Here is an 18,872-nt window from a genome sequence, read left to right on the forward strand (position 1 = left end):
ATTCGCCTAAAAACTTACGGAGGAAATCGAGGGGAAATAGGAGTTCAGTAAAAATATGGTGGCTGGCACAATGCCCCCTATATATGTGCCTATACGTAAATATCGTGTCCACAACACTTTTTTTTTGTGTTTAGTTTAACAAGTGAAGGACATGAGGGGTATTTCTCACACTCCTACTTGACCCAACGTAATTGAATCATACCACAAAAATATTTAAGTCCATAAAATTGCTCTTCTTGGGGGTTAATAAGCGACCTCGTGACAACACTTTTCAAATCAACAGTTGCAAATATGAGGAAGGAAGAGAATTAAGTCACTCAATGATAGAGGAAGAGTTAGGTCTTCTGCATATGAAAATGCCCATTTGCTCTGCCTGCGGTTTGGCGCGAAAGAGTTAAAGTTAATTTTTCATGGTTTAAATATTTTTCTTTCTAAAATGGATGGGAATTTCTTTAGTGCTGATATCGTTGATATTTAACTTTATTAAATTATATTTCAATTATTTGTAAACACTGTTTGCTAAGCTGATGAATTACGAACTTAGTCTTAAAAATTACCATTCTGTAAAATAAATTCTGTAGAAGTTATGCAGAAGGGCCATTAACCCACTCCCTACAAGAAATCCACCATTGTATGCAACGAGAAATCAGCGCCTCATGAAGCTGTGGTAGACAGAGGGGTTGCAAGAGGAGCAGAAATTTATTCCTTTGTGGCGACTACCCGAGATTCAGTGGCTTAGCCAGGAATTTCGTTCGGGAGGTTCCAAAACCAGGCAGGTCCATGGGAAAATTGTTGAAAAATAGTCCACTAAGTATAGGGTTTTTAACTAATTTTAAATTTTTATAATCTAAAAAACTTCATTTTTCGAATAAATCTCTTGTAAAACTTGATTTTTTAATACTTTGTGTTCTTTCATGATGAAGCAAAGTAATGGTGTTTTTATATTTCAATTGGGTTCCGACCCCTCCCTCACTATGCCACTGTCGTGTCTGCTGAGGAGGAGACCACTACTGTAGTTGTAAAAATGATATGCCGCTGTATATTTTGTTGATTATGGATAATAGAAAAATTACGATTAAATTAAAAAGTGTTTCTATTAGTTGTATTTCTTATTTTGGGTTAAACTGTAGGACTAGATAATGTCAAAACATTTTCGTTAATTAACAATAAAACATGCGTTCAAAAGATACACAAAAGCCATTTTCTTAATCTACATAAACGTTTGCAACTTATTGTGAAAGATGAATGATGTAGACATAGTAGCTTTCCCTAGGTTGAGTTACTAAGTTCATAACATTGACAAAACAGCTAATTTTATGGTGTGTGGAGTCACTTATTGCGCAAACTAAATTTTTATTTTTTTCACAAAACAAAAAATAAATCAGAATTAAGTATAAAATTTTCTTCAAAATGACGTATTATTCATTATTCTAGCATGTGCTAAAGACCAGATATAAATTTGCGAAGTACAACGGCACATCATTTTGATGCAGAGAGTAGCCCAAGAGCATCTATGACTCTGACACTCCATTTTTTATGTAGTTACATATCATAATAGGTGTCACTTAATGATGAATTAAACTTTCAGCAATATACAGATGAAATACATAGCTGACTTAAAGAAATGTGTAGTTTTCTTATGCTTGTCAACTGACAACAGAATATTAGTACAGGTTATCCGAGCATATCTTCGGATTAACCCCGAAACAAATTTCTGTCTACTATCATGGAACTAGCATGCAATATCACAATATTTTCTCATATCACAGTCTCTACAATGAAAAACAAAGAATTAATTTCACGTCAGAATTTGTCTTTATTTGTTTACCTATATATACATATAAACATAAATAAGTGAATGACCCATGGATGAATATTAACTTATATTCACATTGATTTAGCTTCAAGTAAAATAATGAGAAATGGGCAGATAAAACATCTATTTCTGCCTTTATTTATAATCCTTCAACTAAAGACTGCAGGTAGACAAGAATTTATTAATTCAAAAAATAAGAATATCAATTGCAAAGGGATACCATACTTAAAACAAATGTAGGCACATTCAAATATACTGTTAAGGGTACCCAAGAAGAGATTGCCTGTATACTCATGAGTCAGTCTTATAGATAGCATGCAATGGATAAATTTAAAACATTTCGAATTTTCTCAGCAAAAAAATTTGGGCCAATGCAGCAAATGTATATTTGAATCAAGTAAGAAAAATAAATGCATCCCAAGGATGTAGGCTTCAGGCATAGAAATAACACAAACTAATAAAGGCAAATAATCATTGAATCCACCAATTTACTTGAAACTACGAGAGAAGAACTAAGAACCTGTTTATTTAAAACAAAGACCTTGGAAATTATCTTCCATTTGATAGTTGTTCATGAAATTATTATCAAGTTTTTAATACCATAATGATTTCATCTTAAAAAATTGGGCCTAAATAAACCTAATACTATAAAATCTACGTAGACACATTTATAATCGCAGTCAAAGTGTAACATGACCAGAAATTTACACTTATCCAAGTCTAACATTAAAAATGTATTGTGCAAATGAATAAATCTTTGTAATACATTAATTTTCATGAACTACATTTACATTAACTTATGAAAAATTCATTTTCACATTTTTAGCACTGATAATTGAGAACTTGAATACACAGCTTTGATCAATTTGATACTTTTTATCAATACCCAACATATAGGTAAACATGCAAAATGCCAGTTATTATGGCATTATTCAAGGAAAATCTTGGAATACAGCAGTTTAAAAAAAAGACATAATCAGGAAATGCTGTCTTTTTCCAATTATATGATTCCCTTATACAGATATTACTTTGTCCAAAGATTAGCACATCAAAAAAATTAAATAACTAAGTATTGCCAGAAACATTTTTTGAGCCACACATCAATCTGCACAAAGGGAAAACAGCTATTAGAATAAAAAGAACACATAAAAGGCAATGAAAAAATCTTCAATTCTAAAGTAACAAAAATATATTAATGGATAATCGTCCTCCACTTTCAGAATGAACCACTCTTCACACAGCCACGTACACCAAAAACTGTAGAAATTCACCCAGTATTAATTGAGTAATGCATGTGATGAGGTAAGCAGAGATTATTTGATAATACATTAACAATGTTAGGGTGAATTATTAGCATCCAAACGAGGCCTTTTCCTAGAACCAGATTCTTCTGGTGGGTCCAAGTTCATGTGATCTCTCTTCTTCTGAGAATTCTATTAGAGAAGAGACATGAAATTATTTTCAGAAATAAGAAGTACATCTAAGAACAAAACTACATTCATATCCTTCACAAAATGATACCAACCTTTTTGTCCCATTGCTGATGTAAATATCTCAACAATATATTGGTCTTTTCTGTAACAATTACTGTGGAAAGAATGATTTCAAAGTAAGCAACAAATACAAAGACAGGAGGAAACAAAAATACACAAAAGTTACCATATTATATTAACTAAGACCTTAAGACAAATACTAATGGCCTAATAACTGGGTGGACCTCTAATTAAGTGCTTTTGCATAGATTAACAAAAACTACTTTAAATTGACAGTACATAGTAACCAGCATGGACAATTATCCCAGTTCCAAACAAATTACATTAATTGGTAAGTGTTAGTGAATAAACACCACAATTATGTGGGAAAAATAGTAGCAAATGAGCATGATGAAAACTGGAATTGGTCATGCTTTACTCTTACAAGGGTTCGATTGGGATTGAAACTAGGAAATAGGATAGAGATAGTAGATACCATAAACAATAGGAAGGAGTCAATATTCTCAATGCAGCATTGTAAATTTTCAAGAGAGCCTTTCAACGCCAGATGAATTTTAAATGTCGCATAAACAGTAGTACATACGACATACTATGGCATCATACTGTCAACTACAAGGGCTATCAAATACATGCTGCATGTATACATATACATATACCACAACTAGAGTTACGCATTTTTTTTAGAATAATATTGAGATTTTTTAGGGCATTGCAAATTATTTTCTTCAGAGAAAAATGATGAGTTTTTACTATGCCACGATGCTTATGATTTTTACCTATAAAAAGATATGCAACTCAAAGAAATGATGTTTGCCAGTATTTAACAAAATATTCTTCTAAAAATAAGAGATTCCAATCACGAAATTTCGTACAAAAAATACCCAATGATGCAGACAATTCAATGATACCAATCAACTCTGTAACTACTGCCTTCTGACTCTATCAGAGCAATATTTGCCCCAAATTCTATAGTATCAATAATGTGCAGCACTTTGGCACATCAGTATGAGCATTCAGAAACAAATAGGGACCCTAACCACAATCACCTACTCCAAATTACAGAATAACTTTCAAATGCAATTACAGACTCCAAGTCATGGGTCATTCTACGAGAAATAAACCAGAGATGGTTACCAAGACTTTTTTCTATTTTGTACAATCTTATGTGCTTGAATGTTGATTAGGAATCACTTCTTGTCATTTTTCGAGAGCACCTTTTCAATGCAAGTGAATGCTACTACTATTAGCATGCTTTCAAATTCGAAGCAAATATTATAATATCTTTTTTAAAACATAGGCCCATAGAAATTAAGAGGAGCTAATAAATTTAAAATATATTGTAAAGTAAGGAATGACCTTTCCTCTTCAAATTTGAGCTTATTTCTCTAATAACTTCAAGGCTTTCCTTACAAGGGGAGACCACGAAACTTGCTCCGCCTTTTTCAATGCCATATTTTTTATCGCCTTCGGAATGAACACATCCCTGAACTAGTAGTGGTTCCGTTGAATGGGCCTTAGTTTGGCTGTAATTAATTAATTTACATGCGGTACTTTTCACAAGCCGCATATAATTTCATAATATCGCACCTCTCAGCAGACGGGTCAGGTGGGGTAATGGTAGCGTTTAAGGTTACCACCCAGGGGACCAGGGTTCGGGGCTTCGTGATGGCTATATATTTTGTTGTCTTCATTGTGATCATACAGCATTAACTTTTTCATTAATTTAAATTGCGACAAGCATAGACATGAGACTTTTTTATCATCATAATGGCGTTTAGGTATTTAAGCAGTGCCATTTCCAACGTGGAGAAGTGACGGCTCCACTTGCTACTCTCCTCAAAAACATACCGAAAGATTGACGGGGGGCTTTAACAGTGGCTTTTTTTCGAAGAAATGACATTTGTTGGTGGGCTTCTTGTTACTATATTGGAAGGGAATGCAGTATGCAGTGAGTAATGCAGTATGAACTTCAGAGGCTAGCATTGATAGCGTCTGATAACTTCTCACAAATATGTATTCCACATATTTATGTGGAATTACAATGTTTTCTTTACTTTTCATTGTGACAAGTAGATTCCATACATTCATGCCTATTTCTTACTATGCATAGTAATTTTACTTTCTTCCTCCTATATATTCCAATAACTCAAAATTGGGACCACATTTCTACATATATCATTTTAAGATTAGATCTCTACATATTCGTGTATCAAAGGCAAATGTTTGTGCAAATTACCTCTCTTTGTCCCCACAAACCAATCACAAACAAGTGAAAACTCAAATTTTGACATTTTCAACACCACATACATACATCTGGAATGAAGGCCTAGTGATATTCTCAGGTAACAAACTTATCATTATAACCTATACTCTCATCAAATTGTGGTGTCGGGGTATAGGGGTCTGTACCATGCATATACTTTCAAGGTCTGCAAACGGCAGTATCAAAGATTAAATCAAATTTTATATTTCAACAAAACAACCACTACATTGTCTCACATTTTTGCTAAAACCACAAACAAAAAGATTAACCATCAAACTTTACTTCCATGCTTCCTTATGTTATCTCATCCATACATGAACCACACATTAGGGACCTTCAGTAGGTCCCTATTCCATGCATGAACTGATTTCACTAAAAAATTGCAAGACCAACAAATGCAAAAGCCTGGAATGGTAATACAAGATTTACATGTTTGTGAGAAGTTATCAGACGCTATCAACGCTAGCCTCTGAAGTTCATACTGCATTCTGACTTGAATGCCGAATTTCCAGAATTAAGAATACAAATATCACTCAAGCAGGCAGACAATTATCCACTATAAGCTACGAGACCATTTATGCGTTAGTACAAATATAAGTACACTTATGAAATTGTAAACAGTGACTGGATATCAACTTCATGCATACAGGATACATAGATAACCTCAGGTGCTGTGAGTATAACAAAAAACTGGTTGGACTCACATCTGTCATACATTCATACAAGGAGTTGAGTATAAGTACCTAAGGTAGAGCTAAATACACATGCACTAGATTTCCATGCATAATGGAAACTCGACACAGCACTCACTTTGTTCAGATGGATAATCTTTCGTAGGAAGGTACACTGATGGTCTTTTCACACATGTTCGGCTACCACTGTCGCTATGAAAGCGAGCAAAATTGTTTTCATTGTACGACGGCAGGCCTTTCAAAAATTCGGCAACAGACTGAAACAGAAGGTTATTGCAAATTATACTAGCACATTTCAAGGAGGATTACAACCTTCAATCATTATGTTAGACACATAGGACACCATGACTAATGGTTTAACAAGTAAACCAAAGTAGTGGTGATACCAATGCATCACAACTATTTGAAGGAATTTAGATACGAACTTTAATACATACGTAGCTGTTCATGGGCGAGATACGTTACAAACACGTTTGAAAGAACACAGACAAATGCAAATTATTCATGCGTTATTAACTGTACTCTCAGCTAATACGGATACACAGTAAACAATGGCTTTACAATCGAAAGTTCTCTTCAAGCTAGGCGACCTTGCGTACTATCAAGCATTACTACCAAACCGTCAATAAAAAATATAAAATAAATGCATCAAAAATATCGCACTTATTCATTAAATAACTTTTTGTAACTTCTAATTAAGGCAAGGCCATGAAAATGGGCTAGTTATGTCGAAGAGATAGTGTAATTTTGTATTGCGAATTTTCTGCCATTCATATGGTTCTGGTTTGAAAATGTGAGGACATATACAGTTTTAAAGACAACAATTCAATACAGAAGCAACATAAGAAGTACATTAACTCACCATTGTGAAATCAGCTAAAGAACTTCATGAACAAATTGCGAAAACTAAAGGCGATGATCGTATATTTTCTAAAACATGGCACCTTGTGTTCTTAGATGGCACGATATAACAACAGTAAAGTTGCACATTTAATAAAAATAAGCATTAAAAGATGCAGTTATTTAAAAGAAACGATTTTTACGCGAATAATTTCCAATCATATGTTTAATTAATTAAAGCGAACGTAGCAACAGTGCACAAGATGCTGAAGCACAAAGGTAATGATGTGTTCGGCGCTGCATTAAATGCTTTTATTTCAAACTGAACTTCAGAAGTAAAATAAATAGGAATTAAATGTGCAGCTACATTAAATATTTCCTCGTCTAGCAAAATAACAGTAATTCATAAAACCATTCAAAAGTTGGGAGGACATTGAATGATTAATTCGAACGGAAAAATATAGAAAATTAAAAAAACTACGACAAAACCAAAAGTCGCAGAAATGCGGTCAAGTAAAGAAAAAGAACTTCATACTAAAGAAATAAAAAGCATTAATATTATAAAAATTATTACAATGGCATAAAACTAAATAAATTCTTAAAATTCTCTTCCATATGAACAAGCATCGGTGGTTCAGTGGTAGAATGCTCGCCTGCCACGCGGGCGGCCCGGGTTCGATTCCCGGCCGATGCAACTTTTTTTACCGCGGTGAAACTATCCTATTCTGCCTAGACTAAGAATATATTCATTTAAACCGACATTTTTTCCTGCGCCAAGCTTTTTCCATTCATAATGCTTTTTTTACTCTTGGGATAGGCAGGTCAATTTCATGCAGGGTCCAAGTCAGGAGCATGGAGTAACCTTGCTTAAAAGGTTGAAAATCGACAAATGGATCCAGTCAGTGATAATGAAAAGAAATGAATTTCAAATAGACAAGACATAGGGTGTACCACAGTTTACAAAGTTGCATACCCCTCAAATACACGTGAGCATAGTAAATTTCATGGTTCCAACATTTAAATAGTTTCCAGAGCACAATGATTACTTAAGTAACCTAAAAAAAACCCATGGCCATGTTTCCCATATGGCCCCACTAATTAGCAAGCAAGAGCAACTCAAAGAATGGTTTTTGTACGATTAGTCAGAGGGTTGAAGCCAAGGCCAAAAGGATGGAATGCACAGCATCAGAGATGGCCATTAAAATAGGTTGTACCCACAATTATTCCCGATATTAGTAGATCAACCACAAGGGCTCCCTCCTGGCAAGAGGCAATAAAAGAAGCCTGCCTATTGACCGTATTCTTTCATGATACCTTGTTGCTCCTTTTCTACCCAAAACAAATGTCAGCAACCATTATTTCACCTGAGGTTCTGAACTATTTGATTTAATTTCAGCTCAAACCTTTTTCTCACAGTGTCAACCAGCAAGGCAAACCCGACTGGATGACAAATGACCAGGGCAGTCAACAATCTATGTCATTCAGGCAGGCATAATTTATTTATTTTCGTAATTGTTCATAACCAGTCAATTTGCCCTTTGTATTGAATAAAAAACTTAAAATATGCATTTACCTACATTTGGTAATAAAAGTGCTAACATTAAAAATTAAGATTCAAATTCAAAAGGCTTTTTCAAGCAACCTAGGAATGAGCACTAAATGGGAAAGGTCAGGAGAAGTCAAGGTTTTCAGTCATCAGCAGGCCTGTAGTACAGTCCGGCCAGTGAGAGTTGTCTGATATCAACGTAAAAGGAGGGGCGTAGAACCCTTTGCCAGCACTGTTTGCAGCCAATCGCTGTCCCCTAAAACACACCTCGCACCCTCGCCTAATCATACAATGCTGTCACATGCATATGAAGCACCGAAACAAGTCCTTTCTTCAAATCACCAAAACAAGGGATTCTTCCTTTGGGTCCAGCACGCTTGTCGTCCCTTCCGGCTCCCTTCTTCACGGATGCCTTACGTTTGCATTTGATGTGGACGTTTTCCTTTCTGACTTGGCAACCTTACCCCCCAACCCCGAACTAGACCCTCCTGCCTGTCATCCGACAACTCTTGGTGGCCGGACTGTAGCAACCAGCAAGGCCCAGCCTTAATAGAGAGAACCACCATTCACTAATAGCCTTAAATCAAAACTTTCAGAAATTTTTAGCAAAAAGCCAAGTATAAGACCTCCACAATTTTCCCCAGCCTTTTTTCGCGTGCTACTTCATTGTATTTCTTGTTGGAGTTTGTTAAACTCAACACTACCAACGATTTTACCCCGTCCTGAGTTTCATACCCATTTCCTCTTTACCTAAGGTAGTTAGTTCATGTAACACCTTGTACTTTTAGACAAAATTTCCAATACATTTTGAGGAGAAGTACAAGATACTATCAAAGGCATAAGATAACTACATGTTAGGACTAATTTAGTTTACAGTAATAGGGTAATTATGGGTACATATTGTGGTGCTGTCTAGATTAAAAGCTCAAAATTCAAATACATATAGCATTATGTTTGATTTAAAAATAACATCAACCAATCAATTATAAAAAATTTGATGATCCAAAAATGTGACAGATACCCAACAGCATGCTGGTGTATCTCACATATGACATCATTATAGACTCTGAAATATGAGGCTAATTGCTATATCACACAAATAACCATTTTCAACAATTTTTGTTAATAGCTGAAGTATTCTGTGAAGGTACTTTCATCACTCAACAGGACTCCTACCGCTTTACACTAAATCACTTTGGCTTTCTGCTTAATGCAGGGGGCCTTAACACCCCTTGATACTAAAGGAAACTGCCCTTGTTAAATGTTAATCCGTCATGACCTTTCAGCTCTTCATAGAACTGACTAGAATTTGTATGGCCAATGGATCCCCTTGCTTATTCAAGCTTTTCAACACTTCGATTTAAACTGTTTCAGCACTGTAAGAAGTTAACTTACGAGTAAGTCCACCGATGGCTAAAATTGTGTAACAGATGATTGCATAATCTCTTGCTGCTGCTTTTATACTTAAAAGAAATATCAGTAAGCATTTCTTTCGCCTGAGGTTGTGCTGGAACATTCAGGACTTACACTCAACTAACCTGCACCAAGAGAAGAAACCACAACCCCATCCAAAAAATAGCAGTACTTATTCTGCTATTTCATAGGATTCAGACTAGACACCTAGCTGAAAACCTGCAAAATCTATACTTTCTGCCCAAATGGCCTTTCAAACTTAAAGCAACGTCGGGATATATTTAGTTTGGCTACAATGATTGACGTTTATTCACAGTTGTTTTTCTGTCAGTGATAAAACGGTTAAACAGGGAGTTGGAAACACGCACCCACACAGATCCATCAAACTGCACTCCAACACATTAAAGTAATACAATATGCAAAGGCTTAAAAAAGACTCAAAGCCTAAATAACATCAGTAGCTATGATGCTACTACTCGCCTAGGAGATGATTCGCCGAGACATCAGAAAACGTTGCTATTCCTCAAATGGAACACTCCATAGGCGACGAAATCTGGATGTTTTGGCGACTACTTAATCATTTATTCGAAATATAAAGGATGTTAATAGGCATCTCTATAGCTAAATTTTCAATTCCCACGAAGGGCTAATCTCCTACAAACTCACGAAATGTTAACTTACGATATCGCTATCAAGGAATTCAGGGTGAAATATCGTTTAACATGGTACAGCTAATCAAAATATAAGCACTTAGATGCTACCCATCGGTTCATTTACAATTAAATTTAAAATAAGCTGTCACCTTTTTTTATACCATCTATTATCTCAGCCACTTGGGTCCTCTACGCTCCACTTAAAGTTCTACCAGGACTTAACGAGATCAACTTTGGAGTTAATCACTGTACTAAATTATTTTCGCTAAAAAGAAAACATCTTTTTATGTGCTTAGCAACATAGCAAACAAGCTTTTGTACTCTTTTTCATAATTTTCATCAAGGCGCGATAACAATTGACAAGCATAATACGTGGTTAACCCAAATACGCAACACCGCAACATTTAAAATACATTGCAAGGTCGACCTTTGCCTGCCTTCCCTTAACTTGGTATTAATACGAGGTTTTAATCGGTACGTATTTTTATTTATTGAAATGGATAAATATAATTCACAAAAATGCTTTTTATATACCGCAATTTCTTTTTACGCGAACGAGAAATCGCTTTTCCATTAAAAAAAATTATTTCCAACACACCAGTCCTCATGCGACTTAAAATGTAGAGTTTCTTAAAATTTTGGAAATATGAAAGGAAAATTTTCTATTGCTTAAGTTTAAATAACTTTTTTCTCACAGAAGCTCCATTTATATTTTCTTTATGGCAAATATTTGTACCTATAATGTGTATAAGTGATGGAGGCCCTGGGTGCCTATCAATGTCGTTTGTGCATGGCCCATGATAGTTTCCAGCTCAATATATTCCGAGAAGATTTACATCATAAGCATATATTAGCAAAGCTGCAAACATGCTTGCCAGTAAAGGTATATTCAGTCCATTCCACATTTTAAATAATTCCTTCAATATAACTACAATAAGTCATCTCAAATGTCAAAATAATTCCTTCAATAACAATAATTGATTAACGCTTACTTCATTCTTTAATGATTGAAATAATCACTATCTATTTGTGACACAACTTTTTAAGGTTGAATATGGAGATGGATTACCTAGTTCTATATGCTACAAATGTCTAACTCAATTGGAACAATCTTTTGAGTTTTGGAATAAGAGTTTTAATTCAGAGGCCATCTTCAGACACAATTTAGCAAGAGGGAGAAATCCACCTACCTTGCCAAATGTACCATCTCTTACAGGCTCAGCTATCTCAAATGCTAGTTATAAATCTTTTGATCATGAAACATATTTCATTGAAGCTACAGAGGTAACCTTTTCAGGCAAAATTTGACATATCCTGTAATCTTTTGGCCAATATTTCTTTATCATTACTGCATGAACTCAATACAAAATTTTATCATTTTTCAGCATATTAGCAGTGATCCACAAGGAAGTGATGATGCAATCTTTTCTGAATCATCCAAATTGAAAGAAAATATCACACTTATGTGTGACAAGCAAAGCTATTCTGGACATCTTGAAAAACCGAAAAGGAAATGCACAAGGTGCTGTATTTTATGATAGAATACATGTAATATATACTATAGGTCAAAAAAGTTCCCCAGCAAATTAGGTGGTGACAATACTGCTCTCATTGAAAACTCAGCTTCTTCTCTCGTGCTGTACCATTCCTAGGTCTTGTTACAACAACACACATGTCTTTACGAGTAACACACATAAATTTTAGCACTAGGCTTATTGAATGTAGTAAACTGACTCGCCAAAACTCATAGACGATGATCATTCCGCATGAGTTTTTTGCTAAGCATATTTACGTGGCGTGATAATATAGCCTCAATAGGGTAGTTTCCTTCATCAAAGAAAACGAAAGGCATTGATTGCGATTCGTTACCCACCATTTGTGTATTCATAATGTTCACATTATTTGGTTTTAGAAATCCTAGTTTAGACGAATGTTAATGGTCAATTTTAACCTCATCTGAAAAAGGCCAGATTGGTGCCCATGCGATGCCACTCCACGTGACATCACAGGGACCTAGTTTCTATACGAGTAGATAGGAGTTTTACATTGTCTGGGATTACCAATGCATGCATGAGGCACATAGCTCAGGGAAACATCTCACCATAGGAAACATAGTCACCTATTAAAACTGCCTATGGTCGGAAAGTTTTCTTCATTTGATAAGGTATTAATAATCCTTATTTAGGCCAAACGCTACCTACTATAGCTGGGTACTCTGCTACCTGCTAGCAGCCTGCATCGCAGCGGCGCACACATCCTTGCCCCAAGGTCACCTCACAATGCGGCAGCAGGAACCAGACTGATGTCACACGGGGTTTTCCCAGCATTCATACTTAGCCATCGCGTTTTCGTGCGCTTGAAAATTTTCACTTTTCATTTAATCACAAAAAATAGATATCGTCATTTAAAAATCTAAAAGCGTGAAATGCGTACTCCAGGAGTAATAATCTTTTGATTAAGGGCGAAAAAAAATAATAGGAAACCACCCTATTGCATTTGTTTACTTCTCACTCAAATTATAGAGTACTAAGACTGAGCTTTTTCATAGTTTATTAAAATTTTATTTTTCACTTTCTTCATCAACAGGAAAATTAGCATGACCAAATTCATACCTATATAGGCTACCTAGACATCTCAGCAAAAGTTAAAAAAAAAGCTTACACCCTCATCTTTACTATGAAGGTTTTCAATTTTTAAATTGCTTACAATTAAAGTTTTTGGGGGTCAAGGGGTGTAAACATTTTCCTGTGAGTGTTCCCATACCTCTTATCTAACTACGCCATACTATCATCATCACTAGTTAACAATCCTAAGACTGGTTGTGGTGAACTCTCCCCAGATGATATAACCCTGATTTACTCCATCCCAACCAGTGGTGGACTGATCGGTGATCACTGAGGATCCTGAGCTTAGGGGGCCCCCCAGAATGCTCGTGTCCATCCTTAAGCGTATATGATATATGAGCGTTATGAAAAAATACTCATATTAGTTAAAACAAAGTTTTTACACAACTATTTAATTCTCATTTTCATTAGCTGCTTTAATTAGAACATACTCAGTGTAAAAATATCACATAAAAAATTAATAAAATATATTTGTCAGAAGATAAAAGAGAACCTTAAGCTTTCTTGGAGGGGTAAAGGTTATTTTAGTGGTTTTTCTAGATTTCAGTACAGATTCAAGGAAAAAAATATTAAATAGATAATTGAACTATAAAACATTACTAAATTTTTTAAGCTGTGAAATTCTCACTTATCATAATTTTTTCTTAAGAAATTGCTATTTTTATTAACTTTTATCTATTTTTTAACGGCCTCAATAGCGTTAAAATTCATTTTTCGGGCATGTAGTTTCCTAAAATTATCTGGGGGATAACCTTCAAATCCATCGGTAAAGGGGGGCCCATCATGTCGCCAGCTGAGGGCCCCCAAGCAACCCAGACCACCCCAGATCCCAACAATTTGAAATACCCTCAGGATAATTTTCTGTGTATGGACTTTCCCCCAAAAGACACCCCTCCTAATGTCCCCAAATTTCTGAATAACCTTGAACAGAAATAAATTCAATGGCTTCTACATCAAATCTAAACTGCTCAGTAATATTTTAAATTCCACTCTGAATTCAACCGTATTTTGACTATTCAATCACTATTATAATTCAATAAACATATCCAAGTCCCTAAGTAGGCACTTCACTTATTATTTTTTACAAAATGTTTTTACAATTCCTGGTTTTAGGATGATATCACTTTCTAAGGATTATCCAAGCAATTCTAATACTGTGCATTTGGAGAAAACAACAGAAGAGATGATCGAAGATAACTGTGAAAGGAGAACTTATCCAGCTAAAAATCAACAAAGATTACGAGACAGTGAGTTGGAGGCAGTAAAAAAACTCCACAAAGGGAAGAAAGACCATTTTGGAGGGGCAGGAACAATGTGGATGGATAATGAAGAATTATCCAATGATGAATCAAATGTGAACAACAAGTACATAGACAAGAATCTTTTTGGCGATGATGTCCTGAAAATGTATGGCAACTTGAAATGGTCTCTTGGAAATTCCAAAGAAAAATCAGATTTGAGCACTAGAAGTGGCGAGAAATGCAATTCTGAGAGGAAAAATAAAACTCAATTCTCCTGGGAGAAAACATGCAAGAAATGCTCAGAAGATCCAAGTGACAGTTCTGAAATTGAAGGTAGTAAAGATAATTACACAAAAATCAAGAGGACAACTCCTAAAACAAAGGTGAGTAATCTCTCCATCACGAGTTTTGTTGATATTATTTGACTATACGTAATAAGATTTCATGGTAATAACAGCATTTAAAAAAAATAAAATATCATATTACCAGCCCCATAAGGTGCACTTTTTTTACTCGCAAATGTGCTCTAAAATCAGCCAACCCCTTATCAGCAAAGGGTATAACTTTGTATAAGGGTATAAATCCACAAACTGCTTTACGTAGAATACGGTTGTCTTCATTGCAATTGTCAATAATAGGTGTATTGAGCCAGTACATAGCAAAAGGGCTTTTACGAGTAATAATTATTGTTTTTATAATCATCTATATGCAAACTCATTTCATTGAGTGATATTTTGAAAATAGTTATATCATCCTTTAGTCTTAATCAATTATTTTTCATAATATCTGATCAGGAAAATCAGTTCACTACTGATACCAACCATTAAGATTTTCTTTTTTGAAACACAAAAAAACTCGATAATGCACATATCCCTTCTTGTCGAATGGCATCTTGAAAATAATCTTTCATTGAATGACAATAAAATATCCTTCATGAAATTTCATTCTAAATATTTCCATCTAAATGCAGTCCATGGCCAACTTAAAATAAACATTCAACACAACCTTCGCCAACAGTAAAATTCTTGGGCCATCACCTCAGAGGACCTCAACTGAATGGACAAATTGAACATGTAACCAGCAAGGATGCTGCTAGTATTTATATGATTAGAATACTTAGGCCAACGACAACTATTACCACACTAAAAACGGTATACTATGCTAACATCGACTCCCACATAATGTACAGATTAGTTTTTTTTTTAGAGATACCTGGGCAGCCTCTACAACTCCCTCTTTACAAAAAAAGCTGCTGAAGCTATTTGAAGTTTGTCAATTAGGGCACCAGGAAGGCAAATCTTTGAAACTCTGGGTAATATTCCATCCCCTTACATGTATATTACGTAATGTCGTATGCTAGTGAAAAATAATCCAGCTTGGTTACCAGTAAATACTAAATATCATACACGCGAGACTCTTGGAAGAGAGAATATTCTTGTTGCTGGTCAAAATCTGGAATATTTTAAGTGAGTTCTTCTTTATCAAGCCTGATTCCCAGAAGAAATGAAATATCTCTCGCAAAAAAAAACTGTGCACATGTTATGTTATACTTCAGCCATGCTAGCTTTTGATGAGCAGGAAACCAGGAAAGAAAATAGTTTAGGCATATGCAGGGCCGTATTTACTGTAAGACAAAATAGGCACATTCCGAGGGGCATCGCAGTCCAAGGGATGCCTTCAAGGGCGGCAGCTCGTTCAGTAACAGCAGTACATAATGTTTTTATTTTTGAATTTAATTTTCTGTTTTTGTTGTGTGAATTAAGGCTGGGCATCATTTTTGGAAAGGGTATCCATATAGTATTTTAGTTGCATAAAAGTTAAACTGTTTCATGTAGTTTTACTCCAAGCTGCTTTTCTTTAATTGAATTGTCTGTTTTCCCTGCATAAAAATTCAAGCATAAACTTATGCTGTCAGTCATATATCAGTTTATTCCTTTTTTCCGAGCCTTACCTCATGCGAGTGCCATATCATAAAAATTGGGGAGGAGGGGGGGGGGGGCTCAAGTGAGGAGGGGTGCTAAATGGAGAGGTGCCTACAGCGTAACTTTGGGTAAATCCTGCCCAGGGTATATGTATATATTATTTTGTACACTTTATCACAATTACTCTGGCCCAATAAGAGCTGAGTTGAGGTTAGTTTCTAAAATACGAACTCCATGTCATTTTGACTCAGAGAGTGAGGACTCAAGATTGAGTCGGGATCTATGTTATTCAAGTCAAGTCTAATGCATCCAATACTTATGTTTTCATAACATCACCGTACATTACTTTAGTTTACATTTAAAATCAATGTTTTTATTTTATGTAAAAGATGAGTTCTACGTCACACGACAGGAAGAACAGCAAATATTATTATTATAAATTATGCCCATCAGTTGTATAGCAATCAACAAATGAATAATTCACAATAGTTCAATTTGTGCCAATTTTGATTATCATTGATTCTGACTAATTATAAATCCATGCATTGTATTTTTCAATTGAGTTTAATTGCTTAATTTTGACATTTATTTTGGCAATTTTCCAGGAAACTTTAAACATAGAGGGATTGCAGTTTGATCCAAACCACTGCCCAAAATGCAATACGACTCTTACTCCATCTCAGAATTTGTTGGCTCACTTTCAGTCACACATAGAAGATGACTGAAGGACACTGGATTGTACCACAAAATGATATCTGCCTTTAAAATAATTATGTGCACTGTTAATTATGGGATACTTATATTCAACTTGTGAGGAATAAGTGTGATATGAGTAAATATGCACAAATAATTGTAGTATGTATTTAAAAAATAATAAATATTAATACTATTTCAAGAAAATTGACATATAAAGTTCATTCACTGGTTGGGAGCCCAGGGAAATCTTGCCCTGTGGCAATTAAAATCAATTCAAATCCAGTTCTCGCAGTAGGTTCAAAATACATCACATGTATTGTGGTGTTCCACTTAAAGCCAATTTTTTATTGTCTGATTAACCTCAACTGAATGATAACGCAAATAACTTTGACTTTACTGCTTGGCCAGTAATATACATGATCACACCAATTCCATTAATTATTTTGATGATTAGGATACAAGGAATTCATACAATTTGAATTCTTCCCTTGCAACAGGTTTTATGAGATACTGTTAAACTGGTGTTTGATGTATCCAAACCTTAACACTTCTAGGTCCGATGCTTTTACATTTGATTAGCTCTTGAGGTCCCCCATTTTTAGCATTTTTGCAGGGAAGGTATAAGCATACAATTAAACTCACACAACTCAAGCACTATTTGTGCCAAAATTTTGTCTCAAAATAGTGAAAAATATTTTCCCCCATAATGTCCCCTCGCCACTCTTGTTCTACGAGCAACTCATGTTCGCAGAGAAACTCCAATTTAAAATCCCGCCAGCCAATCGCTGTCATCTACGCTTCTGCATTTCCCCTCTCTCCCCCCTCCCTACGCTAGCTAGGGACTTCCCCTCAATTCGTGCCGGCAGTTTGGCAGGTGGGCGGACACCCTCTCTTCTCTCTCGGACACGCACCGACTAGGAGCTCTGCAGTGACGAACTTTTCCTGTCTCAACCCGTCTATGGCCGCAAGATTGCAATGATTGTATCACGGTATTTCGCCTAAGGGCACTATGTATTCTATTCTTAGTTCAATATATGCGTTCCCTTGTGGGACAATGTGGTAATTCTGAATGGCTGTCTTGTATTCATTTAATTCTGACCCCATCTGTCTCCCCAACCTAGTCAGTTCGAATTTGAGCGACTACGAAACCATTTCGTACGTTGCATATTGTATGTTTTTATATACACATTTTTAACATAAGTTTATATTTATTTAATGCATATTATTAATTTTTTTGCAAGAACTAGAACTTTAACCAAATAGTCCAAAATAATTCTGTTGCAGGGAGTCGATAATCAAAATGCAAGAACACGTAAGAGGACTACAAAGTGTTAAGGTTGATTTTATGATCAAAGTGATAAAATACTCCTTCACTTAGTGATTCAACCCAAAGGTTGGTCAGGATAGGCGAGGATAGAGCAAACCCCAAACTAAGCCACCAGCATGAGTATTACACAGATTCATGGTAAGGGAGCTGGTTGTTTCCCGGGGTCACACTTGGGAGGGTTTTGTTATAGGGTGTCAGAGGGCTTCACCCAGAATTCAAACCCAGGACCCCTCGATCAGCAGCCAAATGCTCTACCCATTCTTCTACTATGCACCTTGACTTAATGCAATGCATAAATTATAATTTTCGTCCAACCAAAGAATGACAATGGATATTAGTTGAAACG

The 18,872-nt window shown here is 35.4% G+C and overlaps 2 protein-coding genes and 1 non-coding gene across 5 annotated transcripts; 2 read left to right on the forward strand and 1 right to left on the reverse strand.

Annotated features, from left to right (window-relative positions):
• Positions 1-1,792: 1,792 nt before the first annotated feature.
• LOC124169161 (DET1- and DDB1-associated protein 1) lies at positions 1,793-7,560 on the reverse strand. The gene is made up of 4 exons (XM_046547672.1): positions 7,127-7,560; positions 6,383-6,521; positions 3,342-3,403; positions 1,793-3,249 (listed from the first exon to the last, which is right to left on the reverse strand). Exons 1-4 carry the CDS (start codon positions 7,127-7,129, stop codon positions 3,154-3,156), a joined length of 300 nt encoding a protein of 99 aa, XP_046403628.1. The 5' UTR covers positions 7,130-7,560; the 3' UTR covers positions 1,793-3,153.
• A 167-nt stretch (positions 7,561-7,727) lies between these two features.
• On the forward strand, positions 7,728-7,798 carry Trnag-gcc. Its single transcript has one exon. It is a non-coding gene; the product is annotated as a tRNA-Gly (tRNA).
• Positions 7,799-10,885: 3,087 nt separating this feature from the next.
• LOC124169318 lies at positions 10,886-17,403 on the forward strand. 3 transcript variants are annotated; one of them, XM_046547900.1, is made up of 6 exons: positions 10,886-11,190; positions 11,414-11,599; positions 11,764-12,000; positions 12,102-12,238; positions 14,454-14,964; positions 17,109-17,403. In XM_046547900.1, the coding sequence occupies exons 2-6, from the start codon at positions 11,471-11,473 to the stop codon at positions 17,226-17,228; spliced, it is 1,134 nt and encodes a 377-aa protein (XP_046403856.1). In that variant the 5' UTR covers positions 10,886-11,190; positions 11,414-11,470; the 3' UTR covers positions 17,229-17,403. The 3 variants fall into 3 exon arrangements, with proteins under 3 accessions (XP_046403856.1, XP_046403857.1, XP_046403858.1); XM_046547901.1 differs by having other exon boundaries at positions 11,417-11,599; XM_046547902.1 differs by having other exon boundaries at positions 11,469-11,599.
• Positions 17,404-18,872: the final 1,469 nt, after the last annotated feature.

This window comes from Ischnura elegans, chromosome 12, assembly GCF_921293095.1.
Source record: "Ischnura elegans chromosome 12, ioIscEleg1.1, whole genome shotgun sequence".
Lineage (NCBI taxonomy): Eukaryota > Metazoa > Arthropoda > Insecta > Odonata > Coenagrionidae > Ischnura > Ischnura elegans.